Raw genomic sequence first — 24,652 nt, forward strand, 5'->3', positions numbered from 1 at the left:
TACTCATACGACAAGCCCTTCATCACCAGGATCATTCTTGAAAACCTCCCCTGGAAACCCTCCAACACCAACACATCCTTCCTTAGATACCAGGCCCAAAGCTGCCCACCACTGTCCAAATGCATTCTGACCAGAGCCTTATACAGCCTCAGAGGTATATATCTGCCTCTTATATTTGAGCCCTCTTTAAATGAATTCCAACATTCCATTTGCCTTCTTAAGTGCCAACTGAGCCTGTATGTTAACCTTAGGGGAATTCTCATCAAAGACTCCCAAATTCCTTTGTCCTTCAGATTTTTGAAGCCTTTCCTATTTATAAATTAGTCTACACCTTTATTCTTCCCAACAAAGTGCATGATCTCACACTTTCTCACATTGTGTTCATCTGCCACTTTTTTGCCCACTCTCCTAGCCTACCCAAGACCCTCTGCAGCCTTTCTGCCTCCTCAACTCTACATGTCCCTCCACCTATCTTTGTGTCATCTGCAAGTTTAGCAACAATGCTATCAGTTCCTTTGTCCAGATCATTAACGTAAAATGTGAATAGTTGTGCTCCCAACATGGGCCCCTGTAGAATTCCACTAGTCACCGGCTACCATCCTGAAAAAGACGTTTTTATCCCTATTCTCTATTGTGTGCCAGTCAGCCAGTCCTCTATCTGTGCCAGTATCTTGCCCCTAACACTATGTGCTGTTTAGCAACTCCCGTGGGCACCTTGTCCAAGGCCTTTGTGAAATCCAAATAGATCAATGTATGCTGGTTCTCCTTTTTCTAACTAGCTCATTTCCTCCTCAAAGAATTCTGACAGATTTGTCAGGGATGACCTCTGCTCGACCAAGTTGTGCTGGCTCAGCCCTATTTACCATGAACTTGCAAGTAATCTCATCGTTAATAACGGACTCTAAACCCTTGCCAACAACTGAGATCAGGCTAACCGGCCTATAATTTCCCATCTTCTGCCTCCTTCCCTCCTTAAACATGGATGTTATATTAGCCAATTTGCAATCATTTAGCGCCCTCCCTGACTCAAGTGATTCCTGAAAGATCACCACCAACGCCTCGGCAATCTCCTGAGCTGTCTCCTTCAGAACTCTGAAGTGTATCCATCTCATTCATGTGATTTATACATCTTCAGACTTTCAGCTTCCCCAGCACCATATCCTTAGTGATGGTCACTAAACTCACACCTGCCTCTGGCTCTCTTAATGTTCTGTGTGCTATTGGTATCTGCTGTTGTGAAGGCTGATGCCAAGTGCCTATTCAGGTCCCCCACGACTTCATTGCGCCCCATTACTTCTGCTCAAGCCTCATTTTCCAGCGGTCCAATGCCCACTCGCCTCTCTCTTCCCTCTTAGACAAGGGAAAGGGAATACCCAATAAAGAAAAGAGTATTGGGAAAAGCATCATCACAGAACATATGGTCATTCAAAGGGGTAGACTATTCTAACCTGGTCCAGCTTTCACAGACAATGTGTCTGATTTGATTGTGACCCAAACTCCACATTCTCCACGAACCTGATAACCCTTGACTCTATTGTTAGCCATGAACGTGTTGGCCTCTATCCTAAAAGTGATCAATGAATGACCCAGCATCTCCCCCACTCCTGGTGCTTTCTGAGGAAGGGAGTCCCACAGAGTCACTCCCCTGTGAGAGAAAACAACCATCCTTAGTTCTGTCCTGAATGGAAGACACCCTTAGTAATAAATTGCACCCGTTTGTTCCAGATGTTGATGCTATGTGTTGACAAGAGGAAAGCTCAGTACAAGGAATGAGACCGTGATGATGCATCTGTTAATTTTGTTGATTATTTTATAAAATTTCTCCCTTTCTCTTCATCTCTTTTATTTTGTGCTGTCTAGATTACCACTGGTCCAAGCATCATCTTTTGAATATTTGATCCCTGCCTTAACTCTCGTCACATCGCCAACAGAGACCAACAGCACCCTTCATAATGGTACAGAGTTTCTCTCCTGTTTCTTGGCATGTAAATTATACCTTTCAATGACATGGATCTTTTCAGATTCTGTAACGTTGGCGTTGCCAGTTTGGGCTGAATGTAGCTTTCTGGAACAAAAACAGAAGGTGCTAGAAAAGCTCAGCAGGTCTGGCAGCATCTGCGAAGGGTTCTGTGGAAGGGTCACCAGACCAGAAATGTTAACTCAGATTTTTCCTTCACAGATACTGCCAGACCTGCTGAGCTTTTCAAGCAACTTCTGTTTTAGTTCCTGATCTACAGCATCCGCAGTTCTTTCAGCTTGTATTTTCAGGAAGGTTGGTCCTGTGGCCAGTGGTGTGCCACTAGGTTCAGTGCTGGGTCCACTCGTTTTCATCATTTATATCATCAGTTTGGATGCAAATATAGGAGGAGTGGTTGGTAAGTTTGCAGTTAACAGCAAAGTAGGTGATGTAGTAGACAATGAAGATTATCTCAGAGTGCAACAGGATCTTGATCAGATGGGCCGATAGAGTGGCAAATGAAATTTAATTCAGATAAACGTGAGGTGTTGCATTTTAGTCGGGCAAATCAGGGCAGGATTTATATAGTTAATGGTAGGGTCCTGGGGGAGTGTAGCTGAACAAAGAGACCTAAAGCTATAGGTGCATGTTTCCTTGAAAGTGGAGTTGCAGGTAGACAGAATAGGGAAGAAAGTGTTTGGTTCGCTCGCCTTCATTGGTTACAACATTGAATATAAGAGTTGAGACTTCATGTTGCAGCTGTACAGGGCATTGATTAGGCAACTTTTGGCGTACCGCCTACAATGGTTATTGCCCTGCAACAGGAATGATGTTATTAAACCTGAGAGAGTGCAGAAATGATTTACAAAGATGTTGCCAGGTTTGAAGGGTTTGAGCTATAGGGAGATACTGAATAGGCTGGGGCTACGTTCCCTGGAATGTTGGAGGTTGAGGGGTGGCCTTACAGAGGTTTATAAAATCATGAGGGACATGGATTAGGGTGAATAGCCAAGGTCTTTTCTCTAGTGGGGGAGGGTCCAAACCTAGAAGGCATAGGTTTAAGGTGAGAGGGAGATAGCAGGAACTGTTGATGTTGGCGTCAAAGTTGAAACAGTGTGGAGCCCCAGGAACACAGCAGGCCTAGTGGCATCAGAAAAGCAGCAAAATTGATGTTTCAGGTTTGCCCCCTTTATCAAGAGGGTGTAACCTGCCTGCTATGTTCCTGGGGCTCCACACTGTATCGACTTTGACTCCAACATCAACAGTTCCTGCTATCTCCCTCTCACCTTAAACCTATGCCTTCTAGGTTTGGACCCTCCCCTGCTAGAGAAAAGACCTTGGCTTTTCACCCTAATCTATGTCCCTCATGATTTTGTAAACCTCTGTAAGGCCACCCCTCAACCTCCAACATTTTTAAATTGATCCGCTCTCACCTTAATACAGCATGGAGCTGGAGGAACACAGCAGGCAGGTTACACCCTCCTGATAAAGGGAGCAAACCTGAAACATCAATTTTGCTGCTTTTCTGATGCCACTAGGCCTGCTGTGTTCCTCCAGCTCCATGCTGTATTAAGGTGAGAGGGATCAATTTAAAAAGGGCCTGAGGGATAGCTTTTTCATGCAGAGGGTGGTGTATGTATGGAATGAGCTGCCAAAGATGTGGTGGAGGCAGATAACAATTTTAACAATTGAAAAGCATCTGGATGGGTACACAAATGGGAAGAGTTTAGATAGACATGGGCCAAATGCCACCAAATATGATGAGATCTGATTGGAATGTCTGGTTAACGTGGATGAGTTGGACTGAAGGGTCTGTTTCCATGCTGTATGACTCCATCTGACCTCTGATCTCTCACCTCCAATTGCCTGTCCCTTCCCTTGAACTCCTCCCCACTTGGTGACCTGACATGTCAATCCTCATGGCATTCGGCCCTCCTGTGGACTAGTGGATATCAACAAACTTATTGTTGACTGATTCAATATTGTGGATGTCTCTCCAGTCAACTCTGATTCCCAGTGCTCCGGTAACTAGTAAAACAGAGACAGAATTTGAATAAAATTCAATTTCTTTAGAGGCCTACAGTTCTTTTTTCACAGCATTGCTTGTGATAATGCTGTGAAGATTAACCTGTAATTCCTGATGATCCCAGGATAAGGCTGGCGTGTTAGCAAACCCATGTTGCGATATGAAGTGCACAGTCCTTTAAGGGAACCTATCTTAAACTACCTTAAATCATTATCACCCCAACTCAAGATATGATGTATTGGCCCCATAATGTGTTGTCAGTCTGTCTGCAGGAGTAGAGCTAGGACTGTAAGAAATTGAACAGGAGTATGCCATTCAGCATCTTGACCCTGTTCTGCCATTCAATCTGATTATGGCTGATCCAATATTCCAATTAGATTATTGTATTTAGACCCCTGGTTCAGTTAATTTGTACATAATTTTGTCCTCAAATAAAGAACACAACTTATTGTCGAACCAATCAAGGATTGGTACTTTTGCATTAAAAAGAAGACTAGATTAGTTCCCCATACTAGTGGATAAAGGAAGCCATTTATCCATTCAGTTCTGTTCTACGATTCAATTTTTTTGCCTTTATTCTTTCATGGGATGAGGGCATTGCTGGCTAGGCAGCATTTATTGCCCATCTCTAATTGCCTAGAGAGTCAATCACGTCACTGTGGGTCTGGAGTCACATGTGGGCCAGGCCCAGTAAGGATGGCAGTTTCCCTCCCGAGGGACGTTAATGTACCAGGTGGGTTTTTCCCAACAATCGACGATGGGTTCACGGTCAGCATTAGACTCTAAATTCCAAATATTTATTGAAGTCAAATTTCCACCATCTACCATGGCAGGGTTTGAAGCTGCGTCCTCAGAACATTACCTGGGTCTCTGGATTAACATTCCAGTGATAATTGCATTATGTCATCACCTCCTCATTCAATTAGATTCATAGAATTCCTACATTGTGTGGAAACAGGTCATTCAGCCCATCGAATTCACGCTAACCCTACGGAAAGCATCCCTCCGAGACCCATTTCCATACCCTGTAAACTTGCATTTCCTATGGCTAACCCACCTAGCCTGCACACCTTTGGACTGTGGGAGGAAAACAGAGCATCCAGAGGAAACCCACACAGACACGGGGAGAATGTGCAAACTCCACACAGACAGTCGCCCAAGGGTGGAATCAAACCCAGGTCCCTGGTGCTGTGATGCAGCACTGCTAACCACTGAAGGTATCTTCACCCCATGTACTTAGGACAGCTACATGTGCCAATATAAAAATTCTCTAATCACACAGGTCTCAGTTGATATCTTCCCCAGCCTCAACGGTGTTTAGCGAGTTCCAAATCTCCACTTCACTTTATGTGAAGAAGTGCTTCCAGACATCACTCCTGAATAGCCTGTTGTCTACCACCTTCCTCTGGGCACCAGAGACAAGAGTTACTCTCCATCAATCTACTCCTGTTTGTATTTTGTTCGTTCTCAACTCTACCAACTCTTTTTATTACCTTTAACACTTTGATTTAAAACATCCCTCGACCTTCTAGATCCAAGGGAATTTCAGCCTAGCCAAGGCGACACGCTTCATGTTTGAACCCTTTTAGTTCTAGTGTTGAGAAGTCAGGCTGCTTGCTGCCAATGGTTTGCCTAAGCTTTAAAACACCATTGAACAGAGACCCGACAGAAAGGGAGAGATTGTTACAGCAAAACCTCACTTTTTCAACCTCTTCACAGACATTCCCACAAAACCTAATCAGAAGAGGGATTCCAACACCCAGCAATTCTCACTGACCTCCCACAGTCCAAAGACTTGCAGGTTAGGGTGGATTGGCTAAATTGCCCAGAGTGTTCAGATGTGTAGGTTAGGTTAGTTATAGGGGGATGGGCCTGGGCTGGAAGCCCTGAGGGTCGGTGTGGATTTGTTGGGCCAAAGGGCCTGTTTCCACACTGTAGGGATTCTATGATCTATGGTCGATCAGCCTGCATTTGTCAGGTCAAAATCCTGTACCTTCCTTCCTAACAGCCTAAAGACTGCCACAATTCAGGAAGGCAGCTCACCATAACCTTCACCAAGGCATCAAGGAATAGGCACAACACTCAAGAAGCTTGACACCATCCAGGACAAAGCAGCCCATTTGATTGGCACCACATCCACAAGCATCCCCTCCCTCTGTCGCTAATGCTCAGTAGCAGCAGTGTGTGCTCAGTACAAAATGCACTGCAGAAATACACTAAAGATCCTCAGGCAGCATCTTTCAACCTCATGCCACTTCCATCGAGAGGGACAAGGGCAGAAAATATGTGGTAACGCCACCCCCTGCAAAATCACCTCCAAGCCACTCACCATCGTGACTTGGAAATATATCACCATTCCTTCACTGTCACTGGGTCAAAATCCTGGAATTCCCTCCCTAATAGCATTATGGGTCTGGCTACAGCACATGGACTGCAGCAATTCAAGGGGGCAACTCACCACCACTTTCATTAGGGGCAACTAGGGGCTGGCAATAAATACTGGGCCCAGCCAAAGTTGCTCATATCCCATGAATGAATAAAATAAGCAGTAAAATGCTGGCAGATCCCATGACTGAATGTAAATCAATTGTACACATTATGGGACTTGGGTAGAATCAGTAGTATTCAGAATATGTAACAGCTTGAGATAGTATGCACCGACACTGAGTTCTGGTACATTGTCGAAGCAGCTTGTTCATTCTGCACAGGAACTGACAGGCCACTAAAATATCACCTGACTATCTGAAGGAAGTGTCATTCTGGAAACGCACAAATTGTTAGACAATTCCTTCAAGTTCTCTACTTGTTTCTGAAAGGTTTTGGTCTTTGGGATTGTTCATCAGACACAGGCTGGTTCATGCTGGATTAAAATGTTGCTAAACTGCTTTTTGCACAGTTTTCTCACATTAATCACTGTCCTCCCCATTCCCTCTGTCTTCCATTTGGTGCCTGCCATTTCAGACAGGCTCCATTTGTCTCCCTGCCTTAGTTTTAGTCAACTTGGATGATAGCCAATGGGGGCAGGAACAAGACATCCTAGCCTGAGTGAGAGCTCCTCTTGTTGGCTGTTCATTGCATCAGGAACTGATCCTCACATGCCTGAAATGATCCAGTATCCGTTACCTGGTCTCTGCTTCATTGGCTAATCTCGGCTGGTACAGGGAACACCTTAGACAGAGAGCAATTGGGTCTGGGAGAGGGAAACATTGGTGAAGCATGAATTGGAGGCGATGCACTTGATAAGCATGTCTTTACACCTGCGCACCACCTCTGTAATGGAAGTGCAGACAAATCTAAATTAAACATTTATGCAATTCCTGCCGCAGGCTACACTCGCAACAAGGTCACTTAAGTGAAGAAAAGGAGCAAATTTCAGCAACTTAAGGAGAAAAAGTGAAAAAAATCTAACTGTTCTGAAGAGGTTCATTCATTGTTGACCCCATTTCAACATGGGAGCTATCATTCTGGGCTAATGTTAAGTTAGAAAGTTGTCACTTCAAATCCCACCGTTGTAGACATTGGAGGTCAGTCATCTCAGGCCCAGGACATCTCTGCAGGAGTTCCTCAGGGTAGTGTCCTAGGACCAACCAAGGTAAGAAGACAATTTACTGTTTGATCACAAAAAGTACAGCCTTTATTATCAGCCAAGGATAACTCCTGAAGTTCCTAGTGTAACCTACAGAACACATCCACTCCCTTTGCATATTCATGTAGACCTCAAAGACTGTGTGCCATGGTCAGTGTGGATGGATCTCAATGGTAGATGGAACAAACAATATGTCCTTCAGAACCATTACCTTATAAATGCATAAAAACTGAAAGAACTGTAGATGCTGGAAATCAGAAATGAAAACAGAAATTGCTAGAAAAGCTCAGCAGGTCTGGCAGTATCTGTGGACAGAATTCAGAATTAGTGTTTCAGGTCCAGTGACCCTTCCTCAGAACCACTGGGCCCAAAACATTGGCTGATTTCTTCCCACAGATGCTGCCTGACCTCCTTATAAATGTATAAACACTCACCTCAGAAATTACCTGCCTTGTCACAACAGTAATGGCACATTCAGATGTCCTTCACTGGATGCAAGGTGCTTTGGGTTATGCTGGGATGGAGGAAGGTGCCTGAGAAATGCAAAGTCCTTATACCATTCTGTCATTTAACCAATGCAGGTACCGATGCGGCCTTACTCTGTGAAGGGGCTCAGTGCCCAGAGACGGACCTCACCCTGCAGATGTGGAAAAGCACCCTGTGTGAAGTAGGATGTTTTCAAAATTGGCACGTTGTTTTGTGTGGTGTGGCAGCATTCCTCGGGCAATCAGGTCCAGCCCCTTTTCCTGACCCTAGATCTAGCAACACAAGCTTCTGGGTCAGTGTAAGGGTACAGCACCTATTCTTCAATCTGCATGCTCCATGTAGAACCTGCCCAGTGTGCACACACCATCAAGGCTGAAGGGGTTCCTTAGCTGAGGGAAACCTTTATGAAATACTGGTTTGGCTTAGCTGAGTAATGATACCTCCTCCTGGGCACTGCTGAAAAGATGCGTTGGCTTTGGAGAGGGTGCAGAAAAGATTGAGAAAGCTGGCCCCAGGGCTAAAGAACTTAAGAACAGAGGATGTAGGAGCAGGACTAGGCCATTAGGGCACTTGAGCCTGCTTCACTCTTCAATAAGATCACGGGTAATCTGGTGCAGTCTCATCTCCACTTTCTGTTCGCCCCCCCATGACCCTGTACTCCCTTATTAGATCATAAGATACAGGGGCAGGATAAGGGGGGAGACAATGGCCTAGTGGTATTATCATTAACCCAGAGACCCAGATAACGTGCTGGGGACCCAGGTTCAAATCCTGTCACGGAAGGTGGTGGGGTTTGAATTCAATAAATATCTGCAATTAAGAATCTAATGATGACTGTGTGTCCATTGTCCATTGTCCATTGCTGGAAAATCCCATCTGGTTCACTAATGTCCTTCCGGGAAGGAAACTTCTATCCTTACCTGTCTGGCATACATGTGACTTTAAACCCACAGCAATGTGGTTGATTCTTAACTGCCCTCTGGGCAATTAGCAATAGGCAATAAATGCTGCCCAGCCAGCAATGCCCTCATCCTGTGAATGAATTAAAAAAGGCCATTCTGCTCATCAAGCCTGCCCAGCCATATGATCACGGCTGATATGTTTCTTAACTCCATTCACATGCCTTCTCCCCGTGAGCCTTGAACCCCTTACTAATCAAGGGCCTGTCTACCTGAATCTAAACTGCACTCTGGGTAATTAGAGATGGGGGATAAATGCTGCCTAGCCAGCGATGTGGTCATCCTATGAATAAAAAAACTCAGAGCGTGTACCCTAGTCCCTCCTACTAGTGGAACATCTTCTCCATGTTCACTCTATTCAGGCCTCTCAGATCTCCTCTTGTCCTTAAGTGCCGACGCACAGTCCTCAGCTACTTCTCATGTGACAAGACCTTCATCTCTGGGATCATTCTTGTAAACATTTTCCGGACCTCCTCCAACGCCAACATATCCATCCTTAGGTATGCAGCCCAAAACTGCTCACAATATTCCAAACGTGGCCTGATCTGAACTTAATACAGCTTCAGCAGTACATCACTGCCCTTATAGAGTCATAGAGCATGGAAACAGACCCTTTGGTCCATTAGTCCATGCCTACCATGCTCCCAAACTAAGCTAGTCCCACCTCCCTGCGTTTGGCCCATATCCTCCAAACATTTCCTGTTCTGAATATATACAAATGTCTTTTAAATGTTGAAACTGTGCGAGTAGTTCTCCTATGAAGTAATAGTTATAGAAAACGGTACGATAGAAAATCACCATAGAAAATCGTGTTATACAGAAATCATTATAGCTAATTGCTTTACTTTTACAGCAGAAAGTTTGTGTTGTCTAAACAGTGTCCACTATCCATCAATCATGTTACAGCCAATTTGCAATAACAAACCACGCTTTATTGCAGAACAACCTGTGCCTGCATCCACCACTTCCTCTGGCAGTTCATTCCACACACGAACCATTCTCTGTGTAAACAAGGCTCAGGTTCAAGAATAACTTCTTCCCCGCTGTTATTAGACTTCTGAATGGGCCTCTCAAATTTCAAATTTAATGTTGCTTTTGCTTTTTGTGCACATTCTTTGCAGCCGTAACTTTGTATTCCTCGCTCTGTTCTATTACCTTGATGCACTTTGCATGGTATGATCTGCCTGTACTGCAAACAAAACAAAACTTTTCACTGTACCCAGGTACATATGACGACAATAAATCAAATCAGATCAAATCAAATGTTTCCCCTCATGTCCTTGTTAAAACTTTCTCCTCCTTTCTCCTTAAAATTATGCCCTCTAGTTTTGAACTCCCCCATCCCAGGGAAAAGCCCTTTGCTATTTATCTTATCTATTACCCCTCATGATTTGATAAATATCAATAAGGTGATCCCTCAACTTCCTACACTGAAGTGACAGAAGCCCCAGCCTGTCCAGCCTATTTTTGTAACTCAAACCCGCCATTCCCAGTAACATACTGGTGAATCTTTTCTGCATCCTCTCCAATTTTAATAATATCCTTCCTATAGGACAGCAACCAGAACTGAACACAGTACTCTAGAACAGACCTTACCAACTTCCTGTACAACCTCATCATGATGTCCCACCTCCTATACTCAAAGGTCTGAGCAACGAAGGCCAGCGTGCTTACTGTCTTCTTAACTATTCTAGCCTTCTTGAAATGAATGCTAACATTGCATTTGCCTTCCTACCTGCCAACAAAACCTGCACATTAACCTTAGCAGGATCCTGAGCTAGGACTCTTAAGTAACTTTTTGCTTCAGATATCTGAAAACTTTCCCCGTTTAGAAAACTGTTGATGCCTGTATTCCTCCTGCCAAAATGTACACGTTCACACTTTCCCACACTGTATTAACTCGGCTATATCTTTGCCCACTCTCCTAGACTGACCAAGCTCCTCTACAGCCTCCCTGCTTCCTCACACTACCTTTCCCTTCACCTATCTTTGTGCAACCTGCAAACTTAGCAACAATGCTCTCAGTCCTTTGTCCAGATAATTAATGTATAACATAAATAGTTGTAGGCACAACATGGACCCCCTCAGGGCTCCACTAGTCATCCTGAAAATGACCCCTTTGACCTTTTAGCAGTACGGTGGCTCAGTGGTTAGCACTACTCCCTCACAGAGCCAGGGACTCGGGTTCAATTCGCGCCTCAGGTGACTGTCTGTGTGGAGTTTGCACATTCTCCCCGTGTCTGTGTGGGTTTCCTCCGGGTACTCCGGTTTCCTCCCACAGTCCAAAGATGTGCAGGTTAGGGTGGATTGGCCATGTTAAAGTGCCCATTGCCTGTAGGGTGGGAAATGCAGGGACAGTATAGGGTGTGAGCCTGGGTGGGATGCTCTTCGGAGGGTTGGTATGGGCTCAATTAGCCAAATGGCCTGCTTCCACACTGTAGGGATTCTGTGAAATCCCCACTCTTTGCCTTCTGCCAATCAGCCAATCTTCTCTCCATGCCAATACCTTACCCCTAACACCATGGGGAGGTGATGGCCTAGTGGTATTATCGCTGGACTGTTAATCCAGAGACCCAGATAATGTTCCGGGGACCTGGGTTTGAATCTTGCCACAACAGATGGTGGAATTTGAATTCAATAAAATATCTGGAACTAAGATTCTAATGATGAACATGAATCCAACAACAATTGTCAGGAAAAACCCATCTGGTTCACTCATGCCCTTTAGAGAAGGAAACTGCCATCCTTACCTGGTCAGGCTTACATGTGACTCCAGCCTCACAACAATGTGGTTGACTCTCAACTGCCCTCTGGGCAATAAATACTGCCTGGCCAGTGATGCCCTCAACCTGGGAATGAATAAAGGAAAAAAAAGGGTACGTTTTACTTAGGAGCTTCCTGTATGTTACGTTGTCCAAGGCCTTCCGGAAATCCAAATAGACCACATCCACTGGCTCTCCTTTGTCTAACTTGCTCAAAAATTTCTAACAGATTTGAATGAAGTCCCATTGACAAAGCTGTGTTTACCGAATCATATTTTACCATGTACTTCCAAGTACTCTGTAATCCTATCCTCAATAATGAACTGTAAAATCTTATCAATGACTGAGTTCAGGCTGACTAGTGTATAGTTTCCCGCCTTCTGCCTCCCTCTCTTCTTGAACGGAGGTGTTACATTTTCCACTCCTCTGGGATCCACCCTGACTCAAGTGATACCTGAAAGAAAACCATTAATGTCTCCACAATCTCCTCAGCTCTCTCCTACCGAACTCTGGGACGTAGTCCACCTGGTCCAGGTGGTTTATCCTCCTTCACACCTTTCAGCTTCCCCAGTACCTCTACCTTACTGATGGCCATTACATTTATTGTCTGTCCCATTGACTCCCTTGAAGATTTGGTATGCAGCTTACACCTTTCTCTTTGAAAACTGACGTAAAGTACCCGTTCAGTGCCTGCACTATTCCTTTGTTTCCTATTACTCCTTCTCCAGCCTCATTTTCCAGTGGTCCAACTCAGTCTTGCATCTGTCTTGCCTTTTAGATATCTAAGAAAACTCTTGTAATGTTCTTTCATATTACTAGCTGGCTAATGCTCACATTTCATCCTCTGCAGGTTTTTAAAGACTTTCAAATCCTCTGGCTTCCCATTAACCTTCACCATATTGTGTGCTTTTTGTTTGTTTTTATGTTATCCCTGACTTCCCTTGCCAGCCATGGTTCCCTCTTCGTCCCTTTAGTAAAACTCTTTTTCCTTGGGATGAATTTCTGCTATGCCCCCTGAACTACCCCCAGAAACTCCTGACATTGCTGCTCCACTGTCTTCGCTGCTGGGCTCCCCTTCCAATCAACTCTGGCCAGCTCCTCCCCTAAGTCTTTGTAACTACTTTTACTCAATTGTAATACTAGGCAACTCGGGATGGGTGAGAAATGCTGGCCAGCCAGCAATGCTCACATCCCACAAATGAATAGAGAGAAAAGAAAGATTCCAGCTTCTCCCACTCTAAGTGCAAGATGAATTCTATCATATTATGGTCACTGCCGCCTAGGGGTTCCTCCACCTTGAGCTCCCTAATCAATTCTGCCTCGTTGCACATCACCAAATCTAGAAGTCTGTTTCCTACAGGGCTCTACCACAAGCTGCTTCCAAAATATCATCTTGTAGACATTTCACAAATTCCTTTGCTTGGGATCCGCTGCCAACATGATTCTCCCAGTCTACCTGCATATTGAAGTCCCACATGATTAATTTAACAGTTCGTTTTCTTACATGACTTTTCCATCTCCTGGTTTATTTTCCTCCCCACATCCTGACTACTGCTAGGAGACCACTAGTTACAGGGATGGGTCTGGTTGGGATGCTCTTTAAAGGGTCAGTATAGACTAGATGGGCCGAATGACATGCTTCCACACTGTAGGGATTCTATGATTGTATGACATTCATGAGCCTGATGGGACTTTCTCCAATAATTGACAATGGTTTCATCATTAGATTCCAATATCCAGATTTTTTAAAAAAAGAAATGAATTGAATTGAATTGAAATTCCAATAGGGTGGGATTCGAACCCAGGTCTCCAGAACGTTACCTAGGTCTCTGGATAAATAGACCAGTGATAGTGCCGTACAACCTCCCCCTTCTCTGGATCCCTGAGCTTTGGATGTTGGAGAGGGACAAGCTAACTGTTTCCTCTGTTTTGGATGGTTCCAGGTTCGTGGTGCTGTTATTGTTTCGGGAATCCTACACATGTCCCTTGGATTTTCAGGGCTGCAGGGCCTGGTGTCCCGACATTGTGGCCCCATGGTACTAGCTCCTATGCTATCAATAATTGGCCTGTCCTGCTACAAAGAGGTCGCAAATTTCAGCTCATCGCACTGGGGTATCACTGCTCTGTGAGTACAACATACCCAAATGTTTCAAGTCACTTTGGATGTAACAAATACTGATTGCATGTCATGATGATTTATCATTGCAATGAAAGTACAGATTTGTCCCTGTTTGCCCTCCAAATTAATTGCCTCACACCTCCTCTTCATCTCGCTCCATCAACCTACCCTTCCTTTTCTCATTCATTCACGGGATGTGAGCGTCATTTATTGCCCATCCCTAATTGCCCAGAGGGCAGTTAAGGGTCAACTACATTGCTGTGGGTCTGGAGTCACATGTAGGCCAGGTTTCTTTCCAGTTATAGGAAGGATATTATTAAGCTAGAGAGGGTCCAGAAGAGATTTACCAGACGTTCCTGGGTATAGGAAGTTTGAGTTACTAAAAAATTAGAAAGAATGGAACATTTTTCTTTGGAACACAGGAGTTTGAGAAGTGACCTTATAAAGGTTTATGAAATAATGAGAGGTATAGATGGGGTCAATTGTCTGTTGTCTGTTCCCTAGGATGGGGGGGATTTCAAGACCAGGTGCACATTTTTAAGGCGAGAGGAGAGAGATTTAGAAAAAAGGGGCAAATTATTTGCAGAGAGGGTGGGTCGCATATGGAATAAACTTCCTGAGGAAGTGGTGGATATGGGTGCAATTACAATGTTTAAATGACACCTAGATATGTGTGCAATTAGGAAAGATTTGGAGGGATTGGGGTCCAGGAGCAAGCAGCTAGGACTAGTTTAGTTTGGAAGTATGTTTAACATGGATAGTTTGGGCCGAAGGGTCTGTTTCCATGCTGTATGACTCTATGACTCCACAAAGACCATCGGTGAACCAGGTGGGTTTTTACGGATAATAGTTTCATGGCCTCCATGAGGGGCTTGATGCTGAATTCTAATCAAACCATCTGCCCCAGTAGGATTCATACCCAGGTGCTCAGAACATTCTCTGGCCCAGGCTTTAAGGGTAGGCCTTACGTACAGTGACTTCACTCCAGGCACAATCCCCCACGATGCAGACAGCCAAGAAGTGCACAGCAAGATCCCACAAACAGTGACGAACTGGCTGTTTGGTTGAGGGAGGGGGTTAAGGCTGACAGAGACAAAGAGTGATGGTGAGGAGGAGGCCAATAAGAATTCTGATGAAAAGAATTGATGCACCTTTATATAGTGCCTTTTGCAGACCCAAGAGAGCCCGATGTTCTTCAAGGCTCTCAAACCACCTTATCTTTGACACCCGGTCACTGTCCTACCCGACAGCCAATTTTACACAGCAAATCACAACGGGAAGCGACCAGTTCGATATTGTGTGAGAGCTGGCTACACTGGGCCTTTTGGCTAAAGGCCTTCTCAGGAATTACCCTGGTAATTTCCCTCCAAAGGGAGGCCACCCCTAGGCTCTTTGCTGAGACAATCAGCTAGGCCTATGTTACCTCCAGGCACCATCAATGTGATGTCCTCCTTATCCCCTTTCTGCTCCCCACACGCATTGGTCTGCCTGACAGACTACCCCTGCTCCTGTTCCACACCATGTCTTGGTCACCCATCAGCCTTGTACCCACTGACCCTACAATGGTTCTCCACCCTCCCCCATCTGCTCACGTTCAAAGCCCTCCATGAACTTCATCTCAAGTCCCTGTAACCCACTCAAGTTCTTTAATTATACAATCCCTGCTAGATTTAGCAATTTCACCATAAGTCCACATCGACCCTCCAAAAAGCACACCACCTAGACACCCTTTCCCTATCCCTGTAACCCTGCATTTCCCATGGTTAACCCACCCAGCCTGCACATTCTGGGCAATTTAGCATGGCCAAACCACCCAACCTGCACATCTTTGGATTATGGGAGGAAATCGGAGCACCCAGAGGAAACCCGCGCAGACATGGGGAGAACCTATAGACTCCACATCGACAGTCACCCGAGGGTGGGATTGAACTTCAGTCCCTGATGCTATGAGGCAGCACGGATAACAACTGAGCCACAACGCCATCCTCCTTCGACATCTCTGCAACTGTCTTGTGTCTTCAAGCTCCGTCCCGCTCACCCTCACTGGCTATGCTTTCTCTCCCTAAACCTCTTGCCACATTTCTCATCACGAGTCTGGTTTTTTGAGCCAGCTGTTTATTTTTTATTCACTCACACGACATATTGTCGCTGACGAAGCAAATGTTTAACACTGATCCCTAATCACTGACAGGTTTGTGGAGATACTTTAAACAATGGCTAAGAGATTTTTTTCAGCCTTTTGTGGAATGTGGGCGTCACTGGCTGGGTCCAGCATCTGGTGCCGATCCGTAATTGCCCCTTGAGAAGGTGGTGTTAGCTGCCTTCTTGGACAACTGCAGTTCATATGCTATGGGTTGAACCTCAATGTCCTTAGGGAGGGAATTCCAGATTTCCAGAATTCCATAGCAATGGGTGTGGAGTCACATGTAAGCCAGACCAGGTAGAGATGGCAGATTTCCTTTCTTAAAGTAGAACTAGATAGATTTTTCAAAATAATAGTTAATACTAGTTTCTCAATGCTGAGATTAGCTTTAGATTCCAGATTTTATTAAATTTAAATGCTTCCAGATGGTGGGACTTGAACCTATGCTTCCCAAACAATTTGTTTGATAAGCCCAATGACATTACTGTGATGTCCGTTACATCAGACTTTGCATCATTTCAAGAAATGCTGGCCAGCCAGTGATGTCCACTTCCCACAAGTGGATGAAAAAGTAATTATTCGACTCAGCGGCTAATGTTTTCCTTTGGCAAACCTTCTTGAGACCCTGTACGAGCAGGAAAGAAGTGAGAGCAGTTCCGAGCAAGGGAACGCCAACACTTGGGAGGAAGGTACGAACAGAACTAAGCGTGTCTCAAAGTCAGCACTCTCAGCAACCCACTGTTACCAATGCATGACCATAATGAATGATGGTGCTGGCTCGAAGGGCCGAATGGCCTTCTCCTGCACCTGCTGTCTATTGTCTGATCAGAGGTCACATGACCTGGAACTTCCACCCATCATAAGAAGCCCTTTACCCTCCTGTCTCCTCGAAGAGAGGCAATGGCAGGGTAGCGGGGCGGGGCGAGTGGGGTGGGGTGCAAACAGAATGTTGTTTAAATGACAATCCTAGAGAGTCAGTGACCTTACAGCATTCTGTTGTATCTCTGTGAAAGAGAACTGGGAACAAAAAGCACAAAACAGAGAAGAAATAATACCAATAATTATCAAGAATCTAATTGTTCTATTGCATGCTTCATGGACATCCCAAAGCTCCCGCGCCCAAACAATTATTTCCTCCTGGGCTCTCATGCTGTAGTGGTAATGTCCCTATTTTTGGCACAGGAGGTCTGCATTCAGATATCGCCCACTCCAAGGTTGTGTGATAACAGCAGACAGTGCGGCTGGTCTCTTGTGGCACAGTGATATCCCCAACCAACAACCCCACCTTCCCCCTCAACTTAAGGGACCCGGGTTCAAGTCTTAACTGTTCCAGAGATTTGTAAGAAATCTCTGGCCATGTTGATCAGGGAAGAATAGGTTAAAATGGCAAGTTTAAAATGTATATATATAATTTTTTTTGAAATGTGGAAATTTCTACTTTCCTGCCTTTTCCCTATAACTCTTGGTGCCCGACTGATTTAAAAACCTCTCTATTTCAGTCTTGAATATACTGAACAGCCTAGCCTCAACAGGTAAATAATTCCACGGCTTTGCTACCCTCTGAGGGAAGAAATCCCTGTCTTGAATGTCTGACCTGTTATTCTGAGATTATTTCGTCTGTTCCCAGTTTCTCCCACAAGGGGACACTGCCTTTCCTTACCCTGCCCAATCCCCAAGAGCCTTGCATTGTTTCAATAAGGTTGTCTCTCACTTTTCTAAATTTAGATGAGTCCAAGCCCAACCTGCTCACCCTCTCCACATCAGGCAGTTCTTCCACACCCATGTTCGGGGGACTGCAGCGGTTCAAGAAGGCATCTCACAACCACGTTCTCAAAAGCAATTAGGGACGGGCAGTTAATGTTGACCCAGCCAGCGAGAAGCAACAGCCACTGTGCAGTGGAATTGGTCACATTCACTTGAGAAGGCTTCACTTTAATGCCTTATCTGAGAGTTGGAAATCACGAGGGGTCAGCCAGCATCCATGGGGAAAGAGTTAACGTTTCGAGCCTCGATGACTCTTCATCAGCGCTGATGTGAAGTGTGGCGGGGACAGCATTTATGCAATAGTGAGGGGGTGGGGGGTGTGGGGGTTTGGAATGCTGGGGGAGAAGAGAAGTTAAAAGTTCAGATTAAATGATGGGAATGTGAGAATGGCAGAACAAGGGTGCATCTAACTGTCAGACAGTCCCACTGGGTGTGGGGAGGGGAGAGAGCACATGGTGACAAGAGATTGTAGCAAGTAAAGCTAAAAGAAAGAGAAGGAATGGGAGCTGGTTCACGATTTGAAAGTGTTGAAATGAATATTGAGCCCAGAAGGCTGTAAAGTACCTAGTCTGAAGATGCAATTTGGTTCTAAATAAAAACCAAAAGAACTGCGGATGCTGTAAATCAGGAACAAAAGCAAAGTTGCTGGAAAAGCTCAGCAGGTCTGGCAGCATCTGTGGAGGAGAAAACAGCTAATGTTTCGGGTCTGAGTTCTGAGGAAGGGTCACCGGACCTGAAATGTTAACTCTGTTTTCTCCTCCACAGACGCTGCCAGACCTGCTGAGCTTTTCCAGCAACTTTGTTTTTGTTCCTGAGATTTGGCTCCTCCAGTTTGCACTATGATTCACTGGGGCACTGCTGTGTGCCGAGGACAGACATCATGGGCACGTGAGCAGGATGCTGTGTTAAAAACGACCAGCTATGGGAAGGGCAGGGTCATGCTTGTGCACAGGCCCGAGGTGTTAATAATAATTGCATTAATGCTGCCCCTGCCACACTTCATGTCCGCTCTGATGAAGAGTCAGCTATTTTTGCTCTCGCAGCACTGCACTAGGACCCACAACCTAATGGCTCCAAGGTGCAAACATTGCGAGCTGGAGCCAAGACAGGGTTCCCATCCCCATCAAACTAACATATCAAAAGGGGGAGTACAGACCCAGCAGAGGGTATAGCCCTGAAAGGTGCTTCTGTGGAACTCTTGAGTCTCCCTGACAAACTACAGGTTAACATGTGGAGCACACTGACACCTGGTGGTGAATTCGTGAAAAGGCGGAGCTTGGTGGCAATGGGGTGAAAGGAATGTTGCAAAACAGTTAAGAGACCTTTTTTCTGAAGAAGGGTCCCAACCCGAAATGTAAACTTTCCTGCTCCTTTGAAGCTGCCGGCTGTGTCCTTCCAGCTCCACACTGTGTTGTCAGAAACCTGAAGTGAAATGTCACTGGAAACACCTAGCAAGATAGGTCAGCACCTTAGAGAGAGAAAGAAAGCAGAGTCCACCTCATTTACATGTTCCCATCTTCTCTGAAGTGTCTTTTTCCCTGTGAGGCCCTTCCCTTGACAATGAGTTTGTTGGAGACATGACTTGTCCAGAAGAAGATTTGAACGGTGTGAATGATTCAGATTACTGTTACAAAGAAGAGCAGGGATATCTCCCTGAATTCCTGGCCCTTTCCAATAACTCCAGAAATGTTAGTACCTGTCTGCTGCCCACTCAAGCAGTTTAATTCATGCACAGAAAGATCCCAGGAGCAGCAAGGCAACAATGACCCTACACAGGTAGTCCCCAGGCCGTGAATGACATCTCTGACACTGCAGTGCTCCCTCGGTACTTCACTGGAAAATTCCTCTGAAATTTCTGCACTCAGACCCTTGTGCAGAACGCAAATCAGCAAGAGGGATGGGACAGTAACAGTAACCAAGATATGACAGACACATGCTTGTATGACTTAGATAATGTGTATTCATTTCTTATCCCTGGCTCAGTATGGTATCAAAGTCAGTAATAAATAATTTAAATAATTGAGTCCCTAACATTGATCCTTGTGGCACACCACTGGTCACGTCCTGCCAATGTGAATACCTATTCATTAACCCTACTTTCTGTTGCCTGCCACTCAACCTTGCCCAGCCTTGTCAGTAATTTTCCTTTAATTCTGTAGGTTTCTACCAAAGTTAACTGTTCCTTCTGTATTGTATCATTTCTGTGTGTCTCTGGTTCTAACTTTACATAACACTCCAGCTGAGGCCCAGCAAATTCAACATTACCTCCCTGGTCTCATGCTCTATGCCTCCATTGGTAAAGTTAATTACAGGTGCCATCTACTGTACAGGGTCAGAACTGCATGATTGACTCCTGTTTTAAGTCTCATGGCTAACTGGTAATGTCTTTTACTCAGAGTTAGAACTTGCAAGGTCAAGCCCTACTCTCAGAAACAGCATTCTGTTCTCAGGCGAACTGACAGAATTTGCACCATGTAAAAGCGCACTGTTTTTGTCTTGCAACGCCTGGGGACATTCTAGGTTCATCGCTGAGGAAAAGACATGGTCTATTTACCCTACATTGCCAATCATGATGTTATAACTCTCTCTAAGGTTACTCCTCAGCCTTTGATGTTCCAGGGAAAATAGCCCCAACCTATTCCCCCTCCTCCTATAACTCAAACCCTCCCACCACATTGGTAAATCACCCAATGATTTACAACATCATTGTAAATCTTTTAGAACATAGAACATAGAACAGTACAGCACAGAACAGGCCCTTCAGCCCACAATGTTGTGCCGACCATTGATCCTCATGTATGCACCCTCAAATTTCTGTGACCATATGCATGTCCAGCAGTCTCTTCCTTGCTTCCACAACTGCTGCTGGCAACGCATTCCATGCTCTCACAACTCTCTGTGTAAAGAACCCGCCTCTGACATCCCCTCTATACTTTCCACCAACCAGCTTAAAACTATGACCCCTCGTGCTAGCCATTTCTGCCCTGGGAAATAGTCTCTGGCTATCAACTCTCTCTATGCCTCTCATTATCTTGTATACCTGATTATCATTATCTTGTATTTCTGAAACCCTTTTAATTTTCACAACATCCTTCCTATAGCATGGAGGCCAGAACTGCATACAGCATTCGAAAAGTGACCTCACCAATATCTTGTACAGCCGCAACTTGATCTCCTAACTCCTATACTCGATGCACTGACCAATAAAGGCAAGCGTACCAAATGCCTCCTTCACAATCCTGTCCACCTGCAGCTCCACTTTCAAGAAAATGTGCTCCTCAAGGTCTCTCGGTTTAGCAATACTCCCCAGGACCTTACCATTAGGTGTATAAGTCCCACCCTGATATGCTTTTCCAAAATGCTGCACCTCACATTTATCTAAATTAAACTTCATCTGCCACTCCTCGGCCCATTGGCCTGTCTGATCCAGGTCTTGCTATACCCTGAGGTAACCTTCTTTGCTGTCCACTACCCCTCCAATTTTAGTGTCTTCTACAAACTTACTAACCATAACTTCCATGTTCACATCCAAATCATTTATATAAAGAATGAAATAAAGTGGACCCAGCACTGATCCTTGTGGCATACTGCTGGTCACAGGCCTCCAGTCCAAAATGCAACCTTCTACCACTTGGCCTCTGTCTTCGAGCCAGCTCTGAATCCAAAAGGTTGGCTCTCCCTGTATTCCTCATGGCTAACCTGATTAGCCTGTCTACCATGAGGAACCTTATCGAATGCCTTACTGAAAGCCATTTCAATCATGTCCACCATTCTGCCCTCATCAATCTTCTTTGTTACTTCTTCAGAAAACTCAATCAAGTTAGCGAGACACAATAGCCATGCTGACTATCCCTAATCAGTCCCTGCCTTTCCAAATACATGTAAATCCAGTCCTTCAGGATTCTCTCCAACAACTTGCCTGCCACCGATGCCAGGCTCACCGGCCTATAGTGCCCTGGCTTTTCCTTACCACCTTTCTTATATAGTGGCACCACATTAGCCAATCTCCAATCTTCCAGCAACTCACCTGTGGCTATCGAAGATACAGATATCTCAGTAAGGGGCCCAGTAATCATTTCCCTAGTTTCCCACAGAGTCCTAGGATACACCAGATCAGGTGCCAGGGATTTATCCATATCATGAGTTTTAAGCCGTCCAGCACCACCTCCTCTCTAATACGTATATTTTTCAAAATGTCATTATTTCTTTCCCCATGTTCTCTATCTTCCATATCCTTCTCCAGAATAAACGCTGATGCAAAATACTCATTTAGTGACTCCCCCATCTCCTGCAGTTCCACACACAGGTGGCCTTGATGATCTTTAAAGGGCCCTATTCTCTCCCCAGTAACCATTTTGTCCTTAATGCTTTTGTAATATCTCTTTGGATTCTTCATACTCTAATTTGCCAAAGTTATCTCAGGTCCCCTTTTTACCGTCCTGATTTCCCCTTTAAGTCTTCTCCTACTGCCTTTATACTTTTCTATAGATTCACTCGATCCCTGCTGCCTGTGCTTGTCATATGCTTCCTTCTTATTCTTGACCAAAACCTCAATTTCTCTAGTCACCCAGCATTCCCTACACCCATCAGCCTTGCCCTTCACCCTAACAGGAACATACTGTCTCTGGACTCTCATCTCACGCTTGAAAGCTTCTCATTTTCCAGCTGTCCCTTTTCCTGCAAACTTCCACCCCCTAATCAACTTTAGAAAGTTCATGCCTAATACCATTAAAATTGGCCTTCCTCCAATTTAGAACTTTAACTTTTCGATTCGGTCTATCCTTTCCCATCACTATTTTAAAACTAGTAGAATAATGGTTGCTGGCTGCAAAGTGCTCCACCACTGACACCTCTGTCACCTGCCCTGCTGTATTTCCCAAGATTAGGTCAAGTTTAGCACCTTCTCTAGTAGGTAATATCCATGTACTGAATCAGAAAATCTTCTTGAATACACTTGACAAATTCCTCTCCATCCAAGCCCTTAACACTGTCGCAGTCCCAAGTCTATGTTTGGAAAGTTTAAATCCCCTGTCATAACCACCCGATTTTTCATACAGATCACTGCGATCTCGTTACAAATTTCTTTCTCAATTTCCTGCTGACTATTATAGGTTCGGTAGTACAATCCCAATAAGATGATCATCCCTTTCTTATTTCTCAGTTCCACCCAAATAACTTCCCTGGACATGTTCCCAGGAATATCCTCCCCAATTACAGCTATAGTGTCATCCCTTGTGTGAGAATGAGGCAGCGTGAATTTAACTGGAGTTCTGAGGAAGGGTCATCGGGCCCGAAAGGTTAACTCTGATTTCTCTCCGGAGATGCTGCCAGACCTCCAGAGCTTTTCCAGCAATTTCTGGTTTTTCTTCCTGATTTCCAGGATCCGCAGTTCTGTCATTTTGTTTTTGTTAAGTGAATGTATTCGTGTGCAGGTTCAATGGAGAATTTCAAGAGAGTTTCCTTTCCCTGAGTGCAGTGAGAACTAGAACTGTCATGGAATAATGTAACAAATTGTCACATTTAGGTATGGGGGGGGGGGTGGCAATGGCCTAGTGGTATTATCGCTAGACTGTTAACCCAGAGACCCAGATAACATTCTGGGGATCTGGGTTCAAATCCTGCCACAGCAGATGGTGAAATTTCAATTCAATAGAAAGAAATCTGGAATTAAGAGTCTAATGATGGCCATGAATCTATTGTCCACTGTCAGGAAAAACCCATTTGGTTCACTAATGCCCTTTAGGGAAGGAAACTGCCATCCTTACCTGGTCTGGATTATGTGTGACTCCAGACTCACAGCAATGTGGTTGACTCTCAGCTCCTCTGGGCAATTAGGGATGGGCAATAAATCTGCCTAGCCAGCAAAAACTTCATCCTGTTGACAAATAAAGGTAGGGGGGGGAAAGATTTTGAAGCATATACTAGACTGGCTAGCCACTGGGGGCTAGTTCGGGAATTTGGGGGTTGGGAGCAAAGCAAAGAAGACTCTCCCAGGGCTGTCTCCATGCCTCGTGTTCTGAGGAAGGGGTACCAATACCTGAAATGTTAACACTGAATCTTAATTCGCAGATGCTGCCAGACCTGCTGAGCTTTTCCAGCAACTTCTGTTTTTGTTAACATCCTGGTAAATCTTTTCTGAACCTTCTCCAGCTTAATAATATCCTTCTTATAACAGGGAGACCAGTACTGGAAATGGTACTGGACATAATTCTCACCCGGGATGTGGTGACACTCGCATTAAACTGTCTCCAACAATCACTTCACTACAAGGAGAATGTGGCTGCTCTGTGTTGGAAGGCAGTTCACCTGACGCCAAATCCCCAGCCAACAGTTCCTTTGACTTCCACTAGATGGGTCATTTGCCTCATTTTTGTTCATTGGTAAATGCCTGGATTTCTCAGAGTTTGACCCAACAGTGAAAAGCCACTCAGCCCACAATTAGCTCCACTCGCACTTCTCCACAACCCTTACAATTTGAGACATATAAGATAATCAGAGGGTTAGATAGGGTGGACAGGGAGAGCCCTTTCCAAGGATGGTGACGGCGAGCACGAGGGGGCATTGCTTTAAATTAAGGGGTGAAAGATATAGGACAGATGTCAGAGGTAGTTTCTTTACTCAGAGAGTAGTAAGGGAATGGAATGCTTTGCCTGCAACGGTAGTAGATTCACCAACTTTAGGTACATTTAAGCCATCATTGGACAAGCATATGGACGTACATGGAATAGTGTAGGTTAGATGGGCTTGAGATTGGTATGACAGGTCGGCACAACATTGAGGGCCGAAGGGCCTGTACTGTGCTGTAATGTTCTACATTCTATGTAACGGTCAGCACCGTTGCCTCACAGCG

General features: G+C 45.0%; 1 protein-coding gene across 3 annotated transcripts in view; it reads left to right on the forward strand.

The window, feature by feature from the left end:
* Positions 1-24,652, forward strand: part of slc23a3 (solute carrier family 23 member 3) — an 80,356-nt gene that overhangs the window by 18,800 nt on the left and 36,904 nt on the right. For all 3 annotated transcript variants that reach the window (XM_059647676.1, XM_059647678.1, XM_059647677.1), the window contains exons 3-5: positions 1,861-1,955; positions 8,151-8,236; positions 13,720-13,901. In XM_059647676.1, the coding sequence (XP_059503659.1) occupies positions 1,861-1,955; positions 8,151-8,236; positions 13,720-13,901 (363 nt within the window). The remainder of the gene's footprint in view (positions 1-1,860; positions 1,956-8,150; positions 8,237-13,719; positions 13,902-24,652) is intronic.

This window comes from Stegostoma tigrinum, chromosome 7 (assembly GCF_030684315.1).
Source record: "Stegostoma tigrinum isolate sSteTig4 chromosome 7, sSteTig4.hap1, whole genome shotgun sequence".
In the NCBI taxonomy this organism is placed as follows: Eukaryota; Metazoa; Chordata; class Chondrichthyes; order Orectolobiformes; family Stegostomatidae; genus Stegostoma; species Stegostoma tigrinum.